General features: G+C 43.0%; 9 protein-coding genes across 9 annotated transcripts; 5 read left to right on the forward strand and 4 right to left on the reverse strand.

Moving 5' to 3' along the window:
• Nucleotides 1-65: 65 nt before the first annotated feature.
• Bfra_002855 (uncharacterized protein) lies at nt 66-701 on the reverse strand (the record flags this gene model as incomplete). The annotated part of the gene is made up of 1 exon (XM_037333268.1): nt 66-701. The coding sequence occupies one exon, from the start codon at nt 699-701 to the stop codon at nt 66-68; it is 636 nt and encodes a 211-aa protein (XP_037195396.1).
• Nucleotides 702-3,280: 2,579 nt separating this feature from the next.
• Bfra_002856 (putative polygalacturonase protein) lies at nt 3,281-4,495 on the forward strand (the record flags this gene model as incomplete). Its single annotated transcript, XM_037333269.1, has 3 exons — nt 3,281-3,645; nt 3,695-4,079; nt 4,133-4,495. 3 exons carry the CDS (start codon nt 3,281-3,283, stop codon nt 4,493-4,495), a joined length of 1,113 nt encoding a protein of 370 aa, XP_037195397.1.
• A 2,180-nt stretch (nt 4,496-6,675) lies between these two features.
• Nucleotides 6,676-8,075, forward strand: Bfra_002857 (putative nadp-dependent leukotriene b4 12-hydroxydehydrogenase protein). The gene is made up of 4 exons (XM_037333270.1): nt 6,676-6,932; nt 7,060-7,667; nt 7,723-7,924; nt 7,979-8,075. The coding sequence occupies exons 1-4, from the start codon at nt 6,713-6,715 to the stop codon at nt 8,029-8,031; spliced, it is 1,083 nt and encodes a 360-aa protein (XP_037195398.1). The 5' UTR covers nt 6,676-6,712; the 3' UTR covers nt 8,032-8,075.
• Nucleotides 8,076-10,217: 2,142 nt separating this feature from the next.
• On the forward strand, nt 10,218-11,195 carry Bfra_002858 (putative hit family protein 1 protein; the record flags this gene model as incomplete). The annotated part of the gene is made up of 5 exons (XM_037333271.1): nt 10,218-10,277; nt 10,376-10,420; nt 10,578-10,646; nt 10,809-10,901; nt 11,088-11,195. The coding sequence occupies 5 exons, from the start codon at nt 10,218-10,220 to the stop codon at nt 11,193-11,195; spliced, it is 375 nt and encodes a 124-aa protein (XP_037195399.1).
• Nucleotides 11,196-12,233: 1,038 nt separating this feature from the next.
• On the reverse strand, nt 12,234-14,439 carry Bfra_002859 (putative cral trio domain-containing protein; the record flags this gene model as incomplete). The annotated part of the gene is made up of 5 exons (XM_037333272.1): nt 12,234-12,742; nt 12,793-12,892; nt 12,943-12,984; nt 13,045-13,180; nt 13,283-14,439. 5 exons carry the CDS (start codon nt 14,437-14,439, stop codon nt 12,234-12,236), a joined length of 1,944 nt encoding a protein of 647 aa, XP_037195400.1.
• Nucleotides 14,440-15,220: 781 nt separating this feature from the next.
• Bfra_002860 (putative dash complex component protein) lies at nt 15,221-16,043 on the forward strand (the record flags this gene model as incomplete). The annotated part of the gene is made up of 4 exons (XM_037333273.1): nt 15,221-15,556; nt 15,610-15,661; nt 15,714-15,771; nt 15,824-16,043. The coding sequence occupies 4 exons, from the start codon at nt 15,221-15,223 to the stop codon at nt 16,041-16,043; spliced, it is 666 nt and encodes a 221-aa protein (XP_037195401.1).
• Nucleotides 16,044-16,177: 134 nt separating this feature from the next.
• Bfra_002861oa (putative zinc finger protein) lies at nt 16,178-16,688 on the reverse strand (the record flags this gene model as incomplete). The annotated part of the gene is made up of 3 exons (XM_037333274.1): nt 16,178-16,328; nt 16,391-16,570; nt 16,639-16,688. The coding sequence occupies 3 exons, from the start codon at nt 16,686-16,688 to the stop codon at nt 16,178-16,180; spliced, it is 381 nt and encodes a 126-aa protein (XP_037195402.1).
• A 25-nt stretch (nt 16,689-16,713) lies between these two features.
• Bfra_002862 (uncharacterized protein) lies at nt 16,714-17,020 on the reverse strand (the record flags this gene model as incomplete). Its single annotated transcript, XM_037333275.1, has 2 exons — nt 16,714-16,797; nt 16,889-17,020. 2 exons carry the CDS (start codon nt 17,018-17,020, stop codon nt 16,714-16,716), a joined length of 216 nt encoding a protein of 71 aa, XP_037195403.1.
• Nucleotides 17,021-18,083: 1,063 nt separating this feature from the next.
• Bfra_002863 (putative aconitate hydratase protein) lies at nt 18,084-21,164 on the forward strand (the record flags this gene model as incomplete). The annotated part of the gene is made up of 5 exons (XM_037333276.1): nt 18,084-18,953; nt 19,063-19,515; nt 19,573-19,618; nt 19,892-20,703; nt 20,764-21,164. 5 exons carry the CDS (start codon nt 18,084-18,086, stop codon nt 20,932-20,934), a joined length of 2,352 nt encoding a protein of 783 aa, XP_037195404.1. The 3' UTR covers nt 20,935-21,164.
• Nucleotides 21,165-22,857: the final 1,693 nt, after the last annotated feature.

Below are 22,857 nucleotides of genomic sequence, written 5' to 3' on the forward strand. Positions count from 1 at the left end.
CAAATGAAGATCTTTCGCATCCTTTTATATGAATCATCACTTAGATTTTTGCACCTACTTGCCAGCTAATTTCTTGCCTCTTGTGTGGCCGGATGAGTTGTAGGGTCCGACATTTTGAGGGCGATCTGCTCGTGACGTTCGGGGGTTTTAACCCAAGTGTCGAAAGGTGTCGAGTCACTGGCACAGGTGGGGAAAATGAAGTATGCAGATTGGTGCTGCAACCCGACCGAGTCGTTTTGGCTTGTGGGGATGTTGTTGTCCCCATTATAATCAACGGAGGTAGTTGGAGTCGGGATAAAGATTGAGGACTGTGACATCGATTCGGAGGTAGTTGGAGTCGGGATAAAGATTGAGGACTGTGACATCGATTCGGAGGATGGGACGGTATAATGCAGTCTCATGGAGGTTCCCGCATCTGCATACGAGCCGGCAACACAAGTACTGTCGGATAGATGATGGTCAAAGGAAGAAGACCGTGCCGATGTATTCACAAAATTGTTGTGTTGACCGCTATTCGATGCCGCAAAGTTGCTACTGGTGGGGTTTTCGTCGGCCAAGTCTGAAGCAAGGTCTTCGGCGATGTCACCAGAGTATTGATTCATAGAAATTGCATCGCCTTGGAAAATCCACTCGCACGAACTGTTCGACGGCACGTCGATGCCTGTGAGGTCAAAAATCGATGTTTGGAAAGAGCTTGACATTCTGATTGAAGCAACTAGGCAACGAAGTTAGTCTTTGAGAGTCATTAGAAAATGAATGAAGTGGTTGATGAACATACACTTTTGGTGATTGGAAAAGGAGGTAAGTAAATCTATAGTAATGATAAGAATAGTGAGTCGGCTGGCGAAAACAATCAATCCTGCAAGCTACTTTCGATTGAATAGTAGAGCTTGTTGACGGTAAACCAAATGACTGTAAAGTTAAGAGGGGTGGGTGGTGATTGTCGGATAACGGGGAAAGACTAGGGAGTCTGCAAATTACCTATTCAACCTACCTCACCCATTTCATTACTTACCTCACGCTCTCAGTACAGCACACCAATCAATCACTGATAGCGTCTGTCGCTTGTCAAAAATATCATTGTGAACGCGTCCCAATCCTTGATAGCATCAAGTCACGAGGAGTAACTTTGAGAAGGGCGATTTCGGGGGCATTGTACAAATTCTCTAAATCAATCCGTTTGGCACGCCTTGACAGGTTTGTCCATAATCCATAATAGTATTGTAGAGTGTCATAGCTTAGAGCCAATCAGACATCTTGGTTCGTCTGAATCCTTCGTCGCGGTCAATTGTTGCGTGCGATTGGTCGTAGCTGCATGAACAGCTCAATGCCTCAAAAGCGGTCATCATTGAAGCGAACAATCATAAGACAAGAATGAAAAAGGTAATTTTCATAGAAAACGGTCGCCCCTAAGAGTAAACAGAAAGTTCAGAGAGGGCGAGCCCTTATATCAATTGCTCTCAAACCTTGCTTCCCAACAGTGGGTAGGATGCACATAGCCATTATACAAGGATTCAGCGCGAATTTGCATGGAGGACAGTAACCCTTGCGACCGACATGACGATAACATTTGATTCGATATCGTAAATGATAAGACGGATCGTATGACCATTTTTGCAGAAGCACCCGAAGATGGGCGCAAACAATGGAGGTAAGATCATTGAGGCAGAAGGAAGGTCCCGTGTAGCACTCGCTCCTGATGGCCAATTGAAAAAATCATGTTGCAACTCGACTCGCTTTTAATGCATGGCTGCCATCCTACATGTGATGGATGTTACTTTTTCGTGCAATCGCCCTTTAGCCCCCAATGTCAGACCAGATTTTGACAAGGAACATTGGTGAGTCAAATAAATAACACCCCGGATATGCCGTGGAACTTCGAGCTTCGTTTGATGTGACAAAGAGCATCATCCTGTTCGACTTATTCTTCTTATGACTGGATTGAGAATGCTGCAATCTTACAAGCACATATTCGTGATCATTATACATGTGCTCTGTATGTCAATGTAGCCCGGAAAGGCTCATGATCAGACCCATCTCGCGCCATTGCAAGGTAGCAATACTCTTTGCTTTACCAATCGTTGCCAGATTTCGCATTCCTTCAGATGTCAAATCTTTTGCAAAGGGAAATCTCTTTGCTGGACATCGTCGATATTGTGGCGGAAGTTCGGGAGCTTCCATCATGCACGTGATCTAACCACTTCGGATATCCCTTGATCTCCTTAGTCCCGATAGCCAAGAATTCTTTTGCCCCTTTTCTCGTCGCTGCCAAGAGAATGCATCTTCTTTTTACTTTCTCTGTGCTATAAGAAGCTTTTACCGTCGGTCAAATGATAATTTCGGATCATGACAAATTCTCCGTCTGTTTGTCCAGTCCGAATCAATTAGGCTAGGCGTAGGTGATTGTAGCGCATCCAGCGCTTCAAGAAGCTTGCTCCTTGATAATCATCATTATGACGAAAATTGGACATTGAACCATACAACGTATAAATCTTTCATTGTGAAGTCACATAATCTGGCACGAGACTCAGTACCACAATCCTCTTCTGTATAACGTTGCAGCCTTTTAGTCACCTTCCCAATCAACAAACTGAGTAGTATGTCGATTCCTCCGCCTTGGCGAGTGGCTTGCAAGACTTTATATGAAATTCAACAAGACTGGTGGTGGATAAGTAGGTTTTAGTGTGGTTTCATACACGTGATGATCATCGCGGGCAAATCTTAGCCTCCAACCAGAAAGCATAAATATGTTCTAGATTCATGCTAAATGGAAGATTTAAGGGACTTATTAAAACCTACTTTAAATTGGTGGTTCAAATAAAGCTTCTCTGGCGAACTTCACCATTCGTGGAAAATTCAAACTTGTCAATACGAGGGAAGTGCCGACCCGCTGCCAAGCTGAAATCTGGGGATATGGAGTTGAAACATAGGGGGATTCCCATCACTGCAGATTAATTTTCGTCTGAAGATTGTGGAGATAATATCTAGTACCGGTGTGTTCAACATCTGGTGCCTATGAGCTGCCATTTTCTGTTAGATTATGGATGATCCTTCCAGCGTTCCTGTCTGAGTTTATATTGATTTGCGGAGAACCAATGTACATAGTTATTCCGGCGCACGACAAATTCATTTCGCTCATTGTTCGGCTATTGTTCGCATGAAAAGAATACAATTTTGGGAGATTGCTATGCTTGGCCTCTAAGACTTCATAAAGGCGGATGTCCTCAAGACCTCACCTTGCCAAGTTTGACTTCTATCCATTCTACTTGATCGTCTCATCATGCATAAGAACTCTCAAATCTCTGGGCTTTTAGCCCTCACCTTGGCAGGTGCTTGCACTGCCCAGACAGCTTGTACTGCTTCGGTGTATTCCCAAATCGCTCCTTGTGTTGCGTCTTCTACCGCCATTGTTTTGAGCAACGTGTTTGCACCATCAGGTAGCAGTATTGACCTTACCAAAGTTAAGGCCGGTACAACAATCACCTTCGCTGGAAAAACGACATTTGGATTCACCAATGACAGCAGCTTCGAACCAATAAAGCTGGCCGGTTCTGGAATCACTGTTACCGCTGAGCCTGATGCAATTATCGATGGTAATGGCCAAGCTTATTGGGATGGTCTTGGTTCAAACGGTGGTGTGCCAAAGTATGTCTCCACGGCAATTCAATGACCATGCAGCTAAAAATGAATTTAGGCCAAACCATTTCATTGCAGCCTCGAAATTGATCGGAAATTCCATCATTGAGAATCTTTACATTCAAAACTGGCCCGTCCATCTTTTCACTATCACCGGTGCTGTTGGACTGACCATTCAAAATCTGGTCCTCAACAACACAGCAGGAAACGCGCCAAATGCAGCAAGTGGTACATTGGCCGCAGCACATAATTCAGATGGATTTGATGTCAGCTCATCCAGCAACACAATAATCAAGAATACACAAGTTTTCAATCAGGATGATTGTGTAGCCGTCACGAGCGGAAACAACATCACCATTGATGGATTATATTGCTCAGGTGGTCATGGTCTCTCCATCGGATCTGTTGGTGGAAAGAGTAATAACAATGTTACAAATATCACAGTAGGTTATATTTACTTCATTATTGAAGAGCTTACTTACTCATTTATTTTCAGTTCAAAAACAGCGAATTAGTCAATTCCAGCAACGGAGCTCGCATCAAGTCAAATTCCGAAACCACCGGTTTCATTTCCAACATCACATACAGCAACATCAAGCTCACCAATATTGATACTTATGGAATCGATGTACAACAAGATTATCTTAACGGAGGTCCAACAGGAGTGCCAACTAACGGTGTCATCATCGAGAACATCCTATTTGAAAATGTGGTTGGAACAGCTGCAGCCAGTGCTAAAAATTACTATGTGCTTTGTGGCGAGGGAAGCTGTAGCAATATCAAGTTCTCTGGTGTTAAGATCACAGGAGGTGAAGAAGAAAGCTCCTGTAACTACCCAGCAACTGGCTGCCCCGCATAAATATACACGAGAAGTGGGGAGAAGTGAGAGAATAAAGGAAATTTGAAATAGGAGGAAAGAAAGGAAGAAAGATTTATATACTTCGGCATTGTTGTTTGTACATAAGATTGCAATATTTGCAGAAGTTCTCTTTTATAATCCCAAATATGTATAATTGACATTTTCACATATTGTAAATCGACCGCTCTAGGGCTCACGTGAAACGAGGGATCATCAAGTCAGGTATCTGTCAATCCTCCGTGTATATCGTAATCTAAAGTCGAGTCATATTTTCAATCATATCCACTATACACCGTGTATATTCGTGTGTACCGAGCAATCAACATGACAACGGCAGTTAAGAGCCCACTCAAAGATATCAGACGACCTTTTTTCGATTCTAAAGCGACAGAGGGTGGCAGGCTAGGGTTTCAGGATATGAGGTTTTGGTCAAGGAGTAAGGTGAACGTAACTTTGGACCGAACGTCGTCTGTTAACACAAACACGATAAGCCCCAAAAGACCCTGAAATAGTGGAACAAAATGAGCTGATCGAGCGGTGAATTTTTCAGAACAATACCTGAATCCTACGGCCCTAAATGAGGGGCTATCCCATCCTCATAGTGTAGCGGGGCTCGGACACCCATAACTCCACAAGATTCCATGGGGAAATATCCCCGCGCCGACTCCCATCTTCCGCATAAACGTTACTTGCTTGTCGTGACATCGCAGTCCGCATGTAGTATCATGCAAAAAACTACACGTTTTTATATGCAACACGCAGGATAATCGTAATAAGAGGCGGCACGGCGTTGACTACCCCTTTCCGTAAACGATCTGTGACTTGCGTCCGAAACTTACGTCGGTCGACCCGGTCGGTCATGCACGACTCGTGTGTCTCAAAATGAACAAAAAGGCAAAATCTTTCCTCTGTTGAAGAATTTTCGGGCGTAGTGTACCTTAAAAAGTAGTATGCCCGTACGGAAACGGAAACTTTAAAAGCCACTTTACCTGTGCAGAGAAAAGCCCCGAGATCAACAAATTTCAAAATAGCTCAAGCCCGTCTCAAACCGAGCCCTACGAATCACAATGCCTATGAACTTGCTTCATTTATGAGCTTTGATTTTGATACCTAGAAAAAGAGTTCTCAACAACGCGATTGCGACCGTATACGGTTGCTCGCGCCGAAGTGCCTTTGCTTCATAGTCCACTCGGTTGTCTCAACGTTGGCCGTCTCCGTGCATCTTGATCCTAATAGAATATCCTTTTTCGATAAGATTCTCCGATGTCAATGCACACATCGAGGAATCGCGCATCTGCATCTTCTTTCGGTTCGTCTCCGATGACATACAGCAAAACCTCCTGTAAGGATACCGGTTTTTGTAGTCTTATTTAGAGACACTCGATTAATCCTGACCCAGCAATAATTTGATTCCGATTGGTCCCAATCGAGTAACATATTCGTGATATCTTTGGTGAAAATCAATCAAAATATCAATATACTGTTAGGTGATGACCCAAATCCTGATGATGCTACTGATCTAATAAGGATACAAGTCATCCTGGGATCTCAAAATATAAGGATATCCTTATGAGAAGGTTTTAAGGACATAGGTCATTTTCAAGTACCCAATGTCCTTACAGAAAGGTTTTGCTGTAGTTCATGCTGGACGACCTCCATGCCGAGCCTTATAAGAATAGGGATAAGTTTTTGCTTTCGGGAAAATCCTAGAACGGCATGTCGGTACTTTCGGCATGGTAACCCAAATAGGAAGCAAGGCCATTTCGGTGAGGCAAGAAGATCGTCCGCGAGCCTGCCTCGGCTCACGGTTATTGGTGAACCTTGAGTATTTGAACCATTTTGTCATCAAACGCAGCAACGTTTGAAGGTTTGAGCAAAACTGCATCGGAAGACATACGCAAGTTTGGAAAAAGCACCTTGAAATTTTTGTGGATTTGAGTGAATATTGCAACGCGATTGCTTCGGAGAAATCTATTGATACGGGAGAAGAAGCATCGAATTACGACGTGAGACAGTACCTGGATGTCCTTGGTTGCGGTGTAGTGTTTATTATAGATTTTGATTGCATTGGATCGGTCCGCATTGCAGTAAGCCCACATCACGTCAAGCGTTTGATCTAGAAACGGAAATATATACAAATCTGTTCGGAAGGGTATCTCGGACGAAAAGCAACGATTCGCGCATATATAAGAGACCGGCTGCAGACGGATTATCAAAATGGACGGTCAAAAGATCAAACGTTCAAAGAACATAATGGCTCAATCAACATATCAATCGGTGGTTTTAGCAAAGCGTCCTACTGGACAAATCGTTCCAGGAGAGACTTTCGAGAAGAAGGAGAATCCAATGGTAACGGAGGCGGATCTCAAGGATGATCAAGTCTTGCTTGAAGTGTTATATCTTTCATTGGATCCGGCCATGAGAGGTTGGTTAAATGGTACGTGCCAGCTGTTATATCATTCCTCTATTACCCTATTAGCCAGTGATGAATGATATGGAGGGGAACATCATTGACACACTCCGCGACCACACGTGATAATTGCTGACATTGAATGCTGGAATAGACAGAAGATCATACGTTCCACCTGTACAAATTGGTGAGGTCATGCGTGGTGTTTCCATTGGAAAGGTCATCGCCAGCAAATCATCGAAATTCAATGTTGGTGACTACGCATCCGGCATTACAGGATGGAAAGAAGTAGCTATCATGGCTTCCAAAGACCTTACACCTATTGATCTCCCACCCAACGGCAAGCTCACCGATGCCCTTGGTGTTCTTGGAATGACTGGTCTTACCGCCTACTTCGGAATTCTCGAAGTTGGAAAAATCAAGGCTGGAGATTTCGTTGTAGTATCTGGTGCCGCTGGTGCTACTGGAAGTGTTGTTTGTCAAATTGCTAAGCTTAAGGGAGCCAAGGTTTTGGGTCTTGCTGGAAGTGATGACAAAGTACAATGGTTGAAGGAATTGGGTTGTGATGATGCTTTGAACTATAAGGATAAGGATTTCCCATCTAAGTTCAAGGCTGCTACACCAAACTTCATCGATGTATTCTTTGACAATGTCGGAGGAGAGATTTTGGAGCTTGCTCTCAGCAGAGCTAAGCCATTCTCAACTTTTGTTATGTGTGGTGCTATCAGTCAATATAACTCTGATACTCCAGTTGGTCCAAAGGTACATATTACACTCTCTCCAAATTTTGCTTGCCGCACTTGCTGACCAAAGTTAGAACTTCTCAATGATCATCGCAATGAGAATTCGTCTTCAAGGTTTCATCGTCTTCGATTACGCATCCAAGTATGCTGAAGCCCGTAAAGAGATGTCTCAATGGTTGGCAGAAGGCAAACTCCAAAGAAAGGAGACTATTATCAAGGGTGGACTTGGTGTTGCCGAAAAAGCTTTAATGGAATTGTATCAAGGTGTTAATACTGGTAAGTTCTTTTCCTATCTCAGTACTTGTAAAACTTTTTACTGACAATCTATAGGTAAATTATTGGTCGAGATTAAAGAAGATAGTTCTGTTGGTTCCCGTTTGTAAGAGATACCTAGATAGATTAATGCATGAATGACGAAACATACACACTGTAAATCCCACGAGTTCCCTTCAAGACGTTGTTTAGGACGTCTTATTCTGTTTCACGATCAGTGTTTATCTTATGAAAAATGTGTTACACATGTGCAATGAACTCTCAAATGCCCAACTAGAATTTGTCATGTGCATTCATAAACTTCGTGATCTAATATCAAGATGCTTAAGAAAGCATACAAATTTTCATAACCTAAACCTGTTGTCGGGATATCGATCATGTGATCATAGAGGGCACTGTATTAGCTAGCGAGGTGCTAGCGCCTTTCTATATAAGTAACTATAGATAATAATGATCAACACTGATTACAACCATAATAGACTAAAGTACTTTACACTTATCAACCAAGTTGATACCAACACCTATACCACAATTCGCCAAAGGCCCAGACGTCCTCCCGAATCTCGTCCCCCTCCGTCCCAGTCCATGATCTCCACCAATGCCATTAGCCGTACTCTTACACTCAAGGCCCACCACTCCGCCCCACCATTCCTCCGCTACCCACTATCCACTCCGTCTTCACGCCCGCGCACAAACCCTAGCCCTGTCTCATGATTCGTCTCCGCTCTCGCTGTCGCTACACCCCCACTAAGCATATCCACATACCCCCTCCCTCCATCCACTCATATTCTCCTCGCACCACTTTCTCCATCTACAGTCATTGTTCAACCCCCACCCCAGATGTTTTGAATGAATACTTTTCTACAAAAGAGATCCGCATCAAATAACCCAATCAGGTCGCTTAGCTCAGTTGGTTAGAGCGTGGTGCTAATATCTGTTCTGTTCATTCAGATAGGTTTGGCACGCCAAGGTCGGCGGTTCGAAACCGCCAGTGATCAAATCTTTTGTCTTTTTGGACCCCAAAAGACCTTCTCTGTGTTAAAAAAGTGATGGGATTCATGTTGTTTGTTATATATATGAAAGGAGAAATAGTTCTTCAAGAGTAATTGTTGAAGATGACAAACCCAAAAGTCAAGGCATTGTTATCATTCTTAGTCTAGTCATCGCTTTTTTCGACGGAGCGTAGCGAAGAGACAGGGAAACTTCAAAAAAAGGGGGGGAGTTGACATCTATAAGTTCAAACGAAGACTCACGTGATGACGAAATGACACAAGAGCTGTGTCGATTGTTAGACAACTCAATTTCTCATTTCGAGTGTGATTACAAAATGTATGCTCTGCATACAGTGCGTGGAACTTAGAGATACAGGATCTCTGTGGGATTTCGAGGTAACGGAGGCGTATATCGCTTTTTGAGAGAGAGCTTAGTTCTCATTCTGGTCATTACGAGAATAGTATCCTATTTTTGGTTTGACATGGTTCAATAAGGTTTCGAAACGATACTTACTAGGTGATCATGAGTATATCATGAGACATCTAGGAATGTATGAAGTAGAACCAGCTCGAAGACGAATACCTGAAGTAGGAACTTAAGGATAGATACCTAGTAGATATACATGGAATAGAAATAACTCAAGAGAAGTATAACTGAAAGAGGAAAGAAATGCCATAGAGTCACTCGCATAAGAACAATACTCGTCGTGCTATTAGAAATGTGTTTAGAAAGACATACCAGTTATTCGAGTAGATATCACGGAGGGATCGCTCCCGACTCCTACCCAAGAAAGTGACGAAATAGCATTTAGGAAAGAAAGTATTTTGGTGACGTTTCAAAAACTTGAGGGCAATTTTCACCAGGAGAATTGTCCTACCATACAAAAAAACACAAAAAAAAAATCAAAAAGCAAACGACATGTGCAGGATTTGAACCTACGAGGCCGAAACCATAAGATAACCGAATTATTCATTCAAGTCTTACCCATTAACCACTCTGGCAACATGCCCATCATACAAGTTTGCGTGATTTGTTGATGATGTAATCTTGTTTCAAATCTATATACCTTATATGTTGAAGAGTGGGCGAGTGGATTGAATAACTCGGGTAATATTCGGAAATCAAGGTATGAGTTGAGAGCTCAATGGAGCTTCAGGAATGTGAGAACGACCCCGCGTTCAAAAGTAGGTAACGAAGACCTGAATTGTGATTTCATTATTCCACTTCACCACACTACTTCAACTACAACTACAATTACAATCCCAAACCTCACATTTGAATAAACTCTCATCCCATCACACAAATGGCATCCCAAGCAGCGTGTATCTTCTGCAAGATAATCAAAGGCAAGTTTCTCATCACTGTAATATCCGGCGCAACTCCAAAGCTTGATACAAAAGCTAACCTGATTATCCATCCGTAGGAGACATCCCTTCTTTCAAACTCTACGAATCGGAAAAGGTGCTTGCGTTTTTGGATATTAATCCTTTGTCCAAGGGTCATGCTGTTAGTATTTTCTTATATTCTTGTTGTCATATAGAAGCTTCTATACTTCTGTTTCTGCGGGTGAAGCTATTCCGAAGTTTCCAGATCATGAATGGAGGAATGGGCGGGACGAGGAGATATACAGACAAACAAAACTAACACGTCTATCAACATCTAGCTCGTAATCCCCAAACACCACGGCGAGAAGTTGGTCGATATTCCCGATGATCAATTAGAGGAGATTCTGGTACCTTTCTCTTTTCCTTCCTTCCTCGCCCTCTCTTCGCATTTCCTCGACATCATACTCGAATGAATGAATATCACATCCACGCACACATATTACAATGGAATCCCAACCGATGGGAAATTCTCAAGAATAAAAAATAACTAACACAATACTCCTACCTAGCCCGTAGTAAAGAAACTCGTCGTAGCAACCGGTGCGGAAAACTACAATGTGCTTCAGAATAATGGACGTATTGCGCATCAGGAGGTTGATCACGTATGTTTCTCGTCTTATTATTCCCTCGTACACTCTATATCTCTCTCCTCTACCATCCCCATCATAGACTACAATAACTAACAGTTTCTCTAGGTACATTTCCATATGGTTCGTCCCCTCCCCTCTTATCCTCACAATTCCCGATTCCCCATCCCATCCCAAACTAACCTCCTCCCCCCTCCACAGATCCCCAAACCCTCCACCGAAGAAGGATTGTCCATCGGCTGGCCGCAACAAAAAACCGACATGGACAAACTAAAAGCTCTCTTTGCAGAGATAAAATCAAAGATGTAAATAACTCTTCAAATATCCGTTGTATTTAGAAGTAAGTAAGCAAGCAAGCAAGGAAGCGAAGTAGGCGTTGAGAATCAATACTTCCCAATGAGTGATTGGATAGATGAAGAACAATTTTATTTTCTGGGTTTTTTTTAATAAAAAAAAGGAATCTCGGGGTATATTGTGTGTAGGGTGCAGGAAGATGATAGCTTTGGTTTTGCTGAATGGATGGATAATTGGTTGATCTATCGATGAGATGATATGAATGCAGTGAGAAGAGACTGAGAAAAGACCGAAAAGATACATGATATGATTAATAACAATTCTCAAAAAGGAACTTCAACTTCCATTCCCCTCATCACCTATGTATCTTGCATACCTCATCTCACCTCATCTCAACTGCAAATCCCAAATCCCAATCCAATCCGGCTCAGCGCAAAATCCATAAAGCATAACTAACCCAAATGCAAACTTTGCTACACACTCACCTACAAGTCTACATAGTAAATGGAATATTATCTCATCTCCTTTGCCCTCTCTCCCTCCATCTCTCCCTCCCATCAGCAAAATACAGATCGATATGTCTATAAAATCAAAAAGGGGTGCTAGTAATTCACAACAAACTTTGAACAATATAACAATAGAAACATGTAAGAGATCATATGCATGTACATACATCTAGAAGCGAGCATGGGAAAGAAATTTTGTACACACAATTGCATTCTTCCCTTCATTACACATGACATATGCACACACTTCATACACACGCCTATACACACCTATACACACCTATACACACCTATACATACATACATCCATTGAAATCCCTTGCATTCCTCACAACTCTCACACTTGCTGCTTACTTCACCAGTCGAAGAACCAAGACCTGGTCACATATTCGATCTCAAATCATCTCTTTCTTCTTTCTTCTTCTACTCTTATTCTGATTCTGATTCTCGCTCTCATTCTCATTATATATCTTCCTATCCCTATTCCTATACCCTTTCCTATTCCCCTCCTTCTCCTGTCCTTCCCGTTCCCCTACCCAAACCCCCTCTAATCAATATCATCCGCCGAAGTTTCCACCGCCGGAGCAGCCGCAGCAGCCGCAACCGCAGGAGCCGTTTCCGCCTTGGCCTTTGGGTAAAAATCCAATTTCCCACCTGGATTAATAACGCCCGTTCGATCATACAAACTCTTTGCCCTAACATAGGGATCCAATTTCCAATAATCTTCTCTGAGCTCCTTTGCCAATTCCGTCCTCCTAGTCTTAATGTCGGGTGTTTTTCCTTCCGAGTTGATCCACTCCATTGTAGCTTTCTCATACGCATCCACGATATTTTCTCTCTCTTTCAGGAGTTTATCTCGGGTTGCTGTATCTTTCATCAAGTCATTTTCGCCGGGGACTGGTTCTACGAATTTGTATTCCCAGTTTTCGTCACCGCCGAGTTCGGCGAGGATTTGGGAACGAGGAACGAATTCAGACATTTCTTCGACGTTGTTTGTGAATTGGACTTTGGAGGCAACGACGGGGTCTAGCCAGCCACGTATTATTTTCCAGATACCTGGGGAAGTTAGTGAAAGGAATTGTGTAGAGAGGGAAATGGAAGTGTACCTTGGAAGACCCATGGTGCTCTGTGGACTAGGACTACGCCTAAACTTTCGGGATAGTTGGCTTCGAAACATTTGATCATGAATTTGACAGGTCCATAGTCCTATTATGAAATTAGTGAGGTCCTGTGAGAAGGAGATGATTTTCACTTACCATATTTGCCAGTGAAAATCCAGTCATGTCGAATACTACACACTGTCATGTTGTCAGTACTTACTCTACCAAGTAAACTCAACATGAAAAGTGCATTCTTACAGCAGTATCTACTGGTGGTTCCAACAACATTCTAGCCGATTCTATAATGAAAACTGTGTATCTTTCCAAACTCTCTTCCGACTGCTCTCCTTGTTTGTGTAAGCGAGCTCTCACAAAGCACATTGGTCTTCCGGCTCTGTAAAAATTTCATATTAGCAATGATCTACATATGCGTGTATCACAGAAGGGTGAGATGTGATTCGAATTAATAAGTAGATAGAAAACCCAGGATACATACTTGTCTAAACCATGCAAGAAACTCTTTCCCGAGCGCATCTGCATAAGGAATCCTTCTGCATGTCTCTTCTTTTCAGCATTAGTCGACTTCTCATCTTCAACAGCAGCCAATTCTCCATTTTTCATGATATCATCATCAACGTGCATATCCGAAGCTCTCCATCTCATGGTAGAAATCATCATAACCAATGCCTTATCCACATCCCATTTTCTAGCTCTCAAGAACCGCAATAGAAGCGCATCCGGATGATCATATTTCACCATACTCCAGAATGTCGCACGAATCGAGGCCGGTGGCAGACTAGCCAAAGCATCGTGAAATTCCTTGGTCTGTCCATATTTATCATCCGCATCCGAAGCATTCGAGATACGCGAAGCAGCGCTTGCAGATTTTGTGGATGCAGCATCTTCATCCTTATTTTTCCTGCGCAGAGCAGAGAATCTCTTCTTCTTAGGTTTCTCGGGAGCCGAGGTATCCGATTTTGCAACACCATTGCTCACTTCCGAATCGCCGCTGGTACCATTGGTATCTGCTTGAGGATCAAGTACGCCGAAGACTTGTAAGGTGGCCACCCAGAATTCTCGTAATTTCTCTTCTTCATGTGCTGTCAATGTGCCAGGTCGACCTGGAAGTGTTTCGCCCGTCATTTTGAAATATTCGTAATATTCTTGCTCGGGATCAATTTGTACCTGTTGTGGTTTGGGTGGTGTATGTGTCTTTGGCTGACTGTATGTTGAAGTATAGAGAAATGCGCTGCTAATGAATGTGAGGAGTAAGACGGTAGCCCAATTTCCTAAGCTGCTTTGCACAAGCGTTCGCAAAGATGTTTCACAAGAAGTATTGCGCTTTTCAAGGTAGTTGAGTGACAATGAGGATGGGCTTCGATTATAGATAGAAGTTGGAGCGCTCGACCTTTTCCAAGCGGAGTTAGGAAGTAAAGTTGCGCGCTTTTCCGTATTCAATCCCTTGATCTCCAAAGTGTTTGAATGGAATTCAGAATAGTTGCGACGAAGGGGCGCAAAGGCTTGTATCCGACCAAAAGATTGAATAAGACCCCCGCGCTTCGGATTTCGACGTGTTAATGTCGTAGGTATAGAGAATGAATACTGAGTATATTGATACACAAAACCGCCGGTTACTCCAGCTGATCTTTTCATGGAAAAAATGTACAGTCGATTATTTTCAATTCTTGAATGAGAGTCAAGATGAAGGAGGGGTTGGGATTGGAAGTGAGGGGACTCAAGCCGTGATATATGGGCCTCTCGAATCAATGTCACCAGAAAAGCAAAGCAAACTTGTTACGAGGTCAAGTTATGGGCTGGCTTATTGTATACAACAATAAAATGAGTACCTCTTCAAGAATATTATAAATGCTGAGCAAATAATTCAAACTCAAAGCTACAGGAAATTAAAATACGATCAACGAGCAACGGAAACATCTTCTAATCCGAAGAAGCCGCGGATCATCAGCAGTGCTTTAATCCAATTTCCTTTTTTCCATACCAGTTCATAAAAAGTTCGTCATTGTGCGGCGCTCTGTTCAAAATGTTGTGTGTGCCAAAACTCGTGCACACGACATAAAATTGTAGGTGCGTGTAGTAGTGGCGGGGTAAAAATGTATCTATAACATCCGTGATCCTTATAAAAAGTTGAAAGGTTTCAGGCATTAATTTTCACCGCTATCAGATAAAAGATATCAATCCTGGATGGTGTTGTATGTTGTATGTTGTATGTTGTACATACAGAGGTGAGATTACATACCTAGCATTGAACATCTGGAACCTACGCGATCACTTTTGTTTGCGCGGTGATTGGGTATTGACGATAAGGTTGTTAACCAGAATTGGAACAAAAGCTTCCCCTCCCAAACAAAACAACAATACCGGTACATGCAAAACCACCATCACACTAACAATCACAATCACAATCACAATCACAATGACCTCCACCACCCCCCTCAACGACGGCCATAGCAGCGTCAAACGATCTCACTCCGCCTCTCGAAACCCTCTTTCTCGTCCAACCACTCCTCTCCGTCCATCTTCCCGTTCTTCTCTTCGCGATTCTGCGAGAAAAAGCACAAGCGGTTATTCTAGTGCACCTTTGGAGGCATTTGAACCTGCGTTTGCAGAATTGTCGGATTCCATGGCTGATCTAGAGGCCAATTTTATGCATTTACAATTGATGCATGAGAGTTTGGCGAGGTTTAGTGAGAACTTTGCTAGTTTTCTCTATGGATTGAATATGAATGCTTTTTGCGTGGATTTTCCTGAGGTTTGTTTACGTGGATTGGCTTATTGTCTGGCATTGGTTGATCAGGTTACTAGGCCCCCATTCCAGATTCATTTCGTCGAGCACAAGAACAGGAGGAGCAATTAGGTCAGTATAACGGATCAATAGGCAATGAAAAAGCTACTGATGCGTGCAATAGGTAAATCAACAAATTCAGAGAGATTTCGTGGTGAAATTGATGGAGAAACAACATTTTTGTAAGCAACATATCATTCGCTGCTATGGTTCATGGCTCATTGATCTCTCTAGGACCACGGATACCTCCTTCGTTGATAATCCTCCCCCAACCTCCTCGAGAGGAACCCCGAAATTCACAACCCCAGCACCATCAAGAATAGCAGGCTCTTCTGGCCGAGGTGGATCTTCGGGTGGCTCTGGCTCATCTGGTAGAGGTATTCCCGTTCCGCGTGGTGGACGTGGCGGTAGAGCAAGTGGTCTTGCAAGAGGTCGAGGTCGGGGTGTAAGATGAGACGGAAATACACATTAAAAAGTCCCTTCTCCACCATGATACCCCGCCATAGATTTTGTAGTAGCCACGATAAACTAAGCTTTGATAAACCCCTTCTATGATTACTCCATGTCGAGGGGCAATGATATCTGTGCTCAGGTTTCCTGGTCGTCGATAATTCCGGAGTTTTCCATCTCTACCTCCACATCCAGAGCCGTATTTCTCTTGCCATTATCTGCAGGTCCTTGGCCAATAGCTGCCTCAGCATCTCTTTGTGTATACGGTCCTTCCTTCAATGCCTTGACTCTATAATATCAAATTAATATCTTGCTATCCAAACTTTTTTTTCCCGTAAGGGCATGACCTACCTTCTCTTGTGAGGTTTACCCTTGAGATGCGAGAGCATACTATTCTCTGATTCGTACCATTTTGCGCACTCAATGCAATACCATTTTCCCAAGCCTGGCAAATCCTCTGCGGCTTTTGAATTTTTATGTTGCGCAAGATGTTTTGGGGAACGAATATCGGCAGAAATTTGATCGAGATCTCTGTTGTGAGAAATGTTAGTTTTGCGCACAAATTTTTTCAATGTCTGACAATTGAAGATTGAACTTACCTCAATCTTCTTCTGGTCTTGGTCTTGGTTGACTTTTGAGGAATACCCATTTTGATGTGTGAAGATTGTGATATCTTATTTCATCGACTTGATTGGAGTTTTACTGCAAATGGAAATCTCGATGTACGGACAATGGTTGTCAGTCGCAAACTCCGCAATCTTGAATTACTAAAAAATTTGCTCTAGGCTTTAATTTTTTTTTAGAAATTACGGGGAAACTTTTACCCATCCCACTTGTCCGGGGATCCACTTTAGAGGACCAATCCAAGTTATCCAACGTGGTGCAACTGTCCGAGGCTTCACGGTTAGATCGGGAAGCGAGTGCGGAAGTTTTGCACGGTTTTGGAAAGCTCCGCTCCGTCTGTCCCGGCGGAAGTACCATTTGTCCTAAATGCCATCGAGATCGTTTTCAATGTTCCATAATATTTGTATGCGTTGGGACGATTATAATGATAGAAAGTCTCCAAGTATTTGGAACATGCAAGAATTCAAGACCGCTGAACATGCACAGCTATCTGACTGAGTATTTTAGATACTCTCACGTCCACACCATTGATAACAGGATATACCTCGTAAGATATAAAAAGTATTCATGTCAAAAGATTTCCCAGCTTGTCAAGAACCAACTCAGCCTCGGGGAAGTCCTGTATTCACAGCACATGATCGGAGGAAACGTCCGACTTCGCATCGCACCGGACCCGTTAGACGGACAATGATGGTGAAGCCAGATGCACCAGCAAATGAGAATGTGGATAAATGGATGCGGGCACTGACATCTGATTGGTTCTTGATCTGAAAATTTGATCCACTTATCGACCTGCAGACCTACGAAAAATTCGCATTTGAAATATAGCCGCAAACAAAGGCTTCGTTGACGAGGGGAGGGGAGGGGAGGGGAGGGAACGAGAGGGACGAGAGCAGAGTAACACAAAGGACGTAGAGTCGAAGATTAGAAATAAGTTGAACATCTGTTCTCTCCTGTTTGCTATGTGTGTTCTTGATGTGATTATTTCAATTCAATATTTTTAATTCAATACAATACAATACAATACAATACAATATCATATCGTATCATACCATACAATCCTATACAATATCATACAATCCATACAATCCCATACAATCCCATACAGCCATCTTCTGATATCAATCAATCTCGCTCTCGACATTGATATTTAATTGGACAAAACTTAACCCAGATTACATCTTGGTGCATTCAATTCCTGTCTCGCCTTTAATCCCGTTTTATATAAAAAAAACATAATACCTCATCTCTGATTGGCCCGCTCCATTTGGTCAAAGCTTGAAGATAACCCGCGGCCCCAAGCTTCGGTTGTCCAAGTTTCTTCCTCCCACTATTTTACAACTTCGAGTTGCATAATAATCTTTCCAACCTACAACCTTCCTCTCTCCCCTCCTCTTTTACCTTACCAACTTCTCTCATAATGTTGGCAACAAGACAGGTTCTCGCTGCTGCGCAGCGGCGAGCATTCACCGGCATGGGCATTCGCACAATGGCCACTGTTGGTGATTCCCCGCTTGATAAACAAGTTAGACAAAATATCCACGAAAAGAACAACTTCATCAATTACAAGAAGATGTCTGAGAACCTCTCAATTGTTCGTCAAAGACTAAACCGTCCTTTGGCCTACGCTGAGAAGATTCTCTACTCACATTTGGATGATCCTCACGGTCAAGAAATTGAGCGTGGTGTATCATACCTCAAACTCAGACCCGACAGAGTTGCGTGTCAAGATGCCACTGCTCAAATGGCCATCTTGCAATTCATGTCCGCTGGCATGCCCTCCGTCGCAAACCCTACCACCGTCCACTGTGATCATTTGATTGAGGCACAAATCGGAGGTGCTAAGGATCTTTCTCGAGCTATTGATATCAACAAGGAAGTCTACGATTTCCTTTCTACTTCTTGCGCAAAATACAATATTGGTTTCTGGAAGCCAGGTTCTGGTATTATTCATCAAATTCTCCTCGAGAACTACGCTTTCCCAGGTGGTCTCCTCATCGGTACCGATTCCCACACACCAAATGCTGGTGGTCTCGGAATGTGCGCTATTGGTGTTGGTGGAGCTGATGCTGTCGATGTTATGGCCAACCTTCCGTGGGAGTTGAAGGCACCAAAGGTTATTGGTGTTAAGCTCACTGGTCAACTCTCCGGCTGGGCTACTCCAAAGGATATTATCCTTAAGGTTGCTGGTATCTTGACTGTCAAGGGTGGAACTGGTGCTATTGTCGAATATTTCGGTCCAGGTACTGAGACTATCTCTGCTACTGGTATGGGTACGATCTGTAACATGGTATGTTTTTTTTTCTTCTCATCTCCTACTTCGACATATTTTCATTTTCTCAATTCCTTTCGAACATTCACATGTCATCTTTCTGGCTTGTCACTAACCATATTCACAGGGTGCTGAAATTGGTGCAACCACTTCTCTCTTCCCATTCAACGACCGTATGTACGATTACCTCGCTGCTACCAAGCGTACCGAGATTGGAGACTTTGCTCGCACATACGCCAAGGAACTCAGAGAGGATGAAGGTGCACAATACGATCAATTGATTGAGATCAACCTTTCTGAGCTCGAGCCACACATCAACGGACCATTCACCCCAGATCTTGCTACCCCAATCTCCAAGTTCAGTGAGGCCGTTAAGGCTAACAACTGGCCTGAGGAATTGAAGGTCGGACTTATTGGTTCTTGCACAAACTCCTCTTACGAGGATATGTCCCGTGCTGCTTCTATCGCTGAAGATGCCATGGCTCACGGTGTTAAGGCAAAGGCTCTCTTCACTGTTACTCCTGGTTCCGAACAAATTCGTGCTACTATCGAGCGTGATGGTCAATTGAAGACCTTTGAGGTTAGTAGTTCTGTACACAGAACCATTAAAGTAACGTTATTCTAACTGTTTTATCAGGACTTCGGAGGTATGGTTTTGGCCAACGCATGTGGTCCATGTATCGGTTAGTACCCCTTTTTTTCCTCCCCTTTTTTGCCTAAACGATCCGACCATTCAATTCTCAACCATAATTTGGACATTGAAATGCTTTGCTGAGAGAGTGATTACTTTCATTTCTCACTTCAAGTGGCTTTTCAATTGTTAAAGTTGATTGGTGCATTTAAAAATATCAATTGTTGAGATTGATTCGGACATTGAAACGCTTCTCGAGGAAAAACACTTTCACATCTTGTTCTATTCCCCCTTCATGAAAATCTACTGACTAGCCGCCGACTAGGGCAATGGGACAGGCGTGACGTACCCAAAGGAACTGCTAACTCCATTATCTCGTCCTACAACCGTAACTTCACTGGACGTAACGATGCCAACCCAGCTACTCACTCCTTCGTCGCATCCCCAGATCTCGTAGTCGCTATGACTATCGCTGGTTCCCTCCACTTCAATCCTCTTACCGATACCTTGAAGGATAAGGATGGAAAGGAATTCATGTTGTCCCCACCTACTGGTGATGGATTGCCATCAAGAGGATATGACCCAGGACAAGATACCTACCAAGCACCACCTGCCGAGCGTGCCTCAGTCAATGTTGCCGTTTCCCCAACCAGTGACCGTCTTCAACTCCTCGAGCCATTCAACGCATGGGATGGAAAGGATGCTTTGGATATGCCAATCTTGATCAAGGCCAAGGGAAAGACTACCACTGATCACATCTCTATGGCTGGTCCTTGGCTCAAGTACCGTGGGCATTTGGACAACATCTCCAACAACATGTTGATTGGTGCCATTAACAGTGCCAACGGTGAGGCCAACAAGGTCAAGAACTTCACCACTGGTGAATTCGATGCCGTCCCAGCTACTGCCAGAGATTACAAGAAGAAGGGTATCCGATGGGTCGTTATTGGTGACTGGAACTACGGTGAGGGAAGTTCAAGAGAACACGCTGCTCTTGAGCCAAGACATCTTGGAGGTCTTGCCATCATTACCAAGTCTTTCGCCCGTATTCACGAGACCAACTTGAAGAAGCAAGGAATGCTTCCTTTGACTTTCGTCAACCCAGATGACTATGAGAAGATCGATCCATATGACAAGGTATGAAACTCGAACAAGTATCCTATAATGAATCATCATGCTAACTATTTTCCTCTTCAGGTCGACCTTTTGTGCACTGAGATCGCTGTTGGCAAGCCAATGACCCTCAGAGTCCACCCCAAATCCGGCGAGTCATTCGATATCAAGCTCGCACACACTTTCAACGCTCCACAAATTGAATGGTTCAAGAACGGAAGCGCCTTGAACACAATGGCAAAGATGAATGCATAAATTATTAAAATAACATTGGGTGCGGTTGTGGTGTTGGGCGGTGGTTTACGAGAATTAAATTTTTCTGGGCTTTCGGAGCTAATGGGTTGCTCTGGTCTGCTACTGTATTTTGTTCATCACAGTGGGCCACTTTTTTTTAGTTTCTGCTTTTACAGTTTATTCTCGTACATTAGGCCTCCTTTTTTATGTTAAAATGTATGAAATTCCCAGATGGGAAAATGCTATGATAATTAACGTTTTGTGCTATGGACTTTTTGTGAATGATTGTGTGAAACTGAAATTTCCTTTGAATGTCTGAAGTTGTGAGAAGAACATAAAGGTGTTGAGGGTCTCACGTAGAAGTTCTCGAGTGATATCATGGCTTATCTAGCCATGCGGAATGCATTCTAGTGAAGTTGTGTTCTTCATCTTTAGATGTTGAACCTTTACTACAGTGGCTTCGGTCGTCTTTTGACTTTGGGTTAGTGGTTGAACTACTTTTCAGTACTTGTCAAGTCTTATCTGGTCTATTGGGCACCGGTGATGCTGAAGTTAGATGCATAGCATTCATCATACGATGCAAGCGAGATTTCACCTGGAATGGAATGGGGATGTGATACAATTGGTGCTTCTGTTTGTGAGGAAGTTAATGTGGTTTGGGGGTATAAAAGATGGGGATTCGGGATAGAGGTTCGGTAGGGAAGATGTTGTTGTTAGTATTGCTGATGGTCTCTGGGGTGATGTGTGATGGGTGATTTGTGATTTGTGGTGTTAGATTTCGTTGTTTCGTTTTTATCTATTATCTTTTATCTTTTATCTTTTGACTTTGGACTTCTTTCTTGTACTTGTCTACTTGTCTGTTTATTTGAGAGAGTATATCTAACTTTTCTTTTTCGCAGGGAAAAGGGGGAGGTGATTTTCTTTTCCTTGGAAGATTTTGGATTTTGGATTTTGGATTTTAGGGGTATATCATGTTTGATGTGCAGTGGTGCAGGGTGTGAGAAGATTGGATTGGATTGGATTCGGTTTGATGTGATTCTCGTTCCGTCTCCTTTTTGTCCACTCGCTTATTTCGATTCGCTGGAGGTTTGTTTTGTTTTGCGCTACTTGCTATTATTGCTATATCGCATGGAATAGCGGATGGGGGTTTTGGTGGAGCGAGCTGTGTTGTTTGTTTCTGGTTGTTGTGTGGTTGTTAGGCTATCAGGTGTGGGCTTGGGGTAGGGGGGTTGGATGGATGGATGGATGGATAGTATTGGTATTGGTATTGAAATTAATAGTGTGAAGTAGCTTGATATTGCTGGAGATTTAGTATAGAGTTATGGATGGATTGTAGTTACTAGTGTTGTGGATTGTAGTATATATTTCGCAACTATATGCATGATCTTTCGGTTTAATTTGAGTGTTTCTTCTTGCTATATGAACACTTCTCGTTTTGTGTTCGATATGACTTGTCAACGTCCTGTAGGCCTAGAAGCAAAAGTTCTCCAGGTCGTACTTTGTTATATCATTACCCTATTCTTTGAGGATCAGGGCTTTTGTGGTTCAACTTTCGGACGTTACCTCCACTTGCGCTATTTGTTAAGAGGTGTAATAACAGAGGATTAAGAATATAACGATGGCTATTGTTCACGAAGAGGTGATTTTGCAATTCTGATTAGTGCTCTAATTACTTGGCTTTGCGGGGCTGACGGCTATGGGCTCTATATTTCATTCTGTCAGTAGAGATTAGACTGTATGAGATGGAGAAACGTGGAAGGAATTGGCGTGAGGAAAGTATAGTTGTTTGATGGACGCGGTTTTGTGAACAAATTTCATGATCTCTTGGTTAGTATCTTTATTATTTGGTATTCCAGTGCTGGATCTAATGATGGCCTAGATGAAATGATGCCTCACTTCTTGTAGGGCAGCTCTGATTTATGGAAATCATGCACATGTGCTAGC

Source organism: Botrytis fragariae, assembly GCF_013461495.1.
Source record: "Botrytis fragariae strain BVB16 chromosome Unknown tig00000012, whole genome shotgun sequence".
Lineage (NCBI taxonomy): Eukaryota > Fungi > Ascomycota > Leotiomycetes > Helotiales > Sclerotiniaceae > Botrytis > Botrytis fragariae.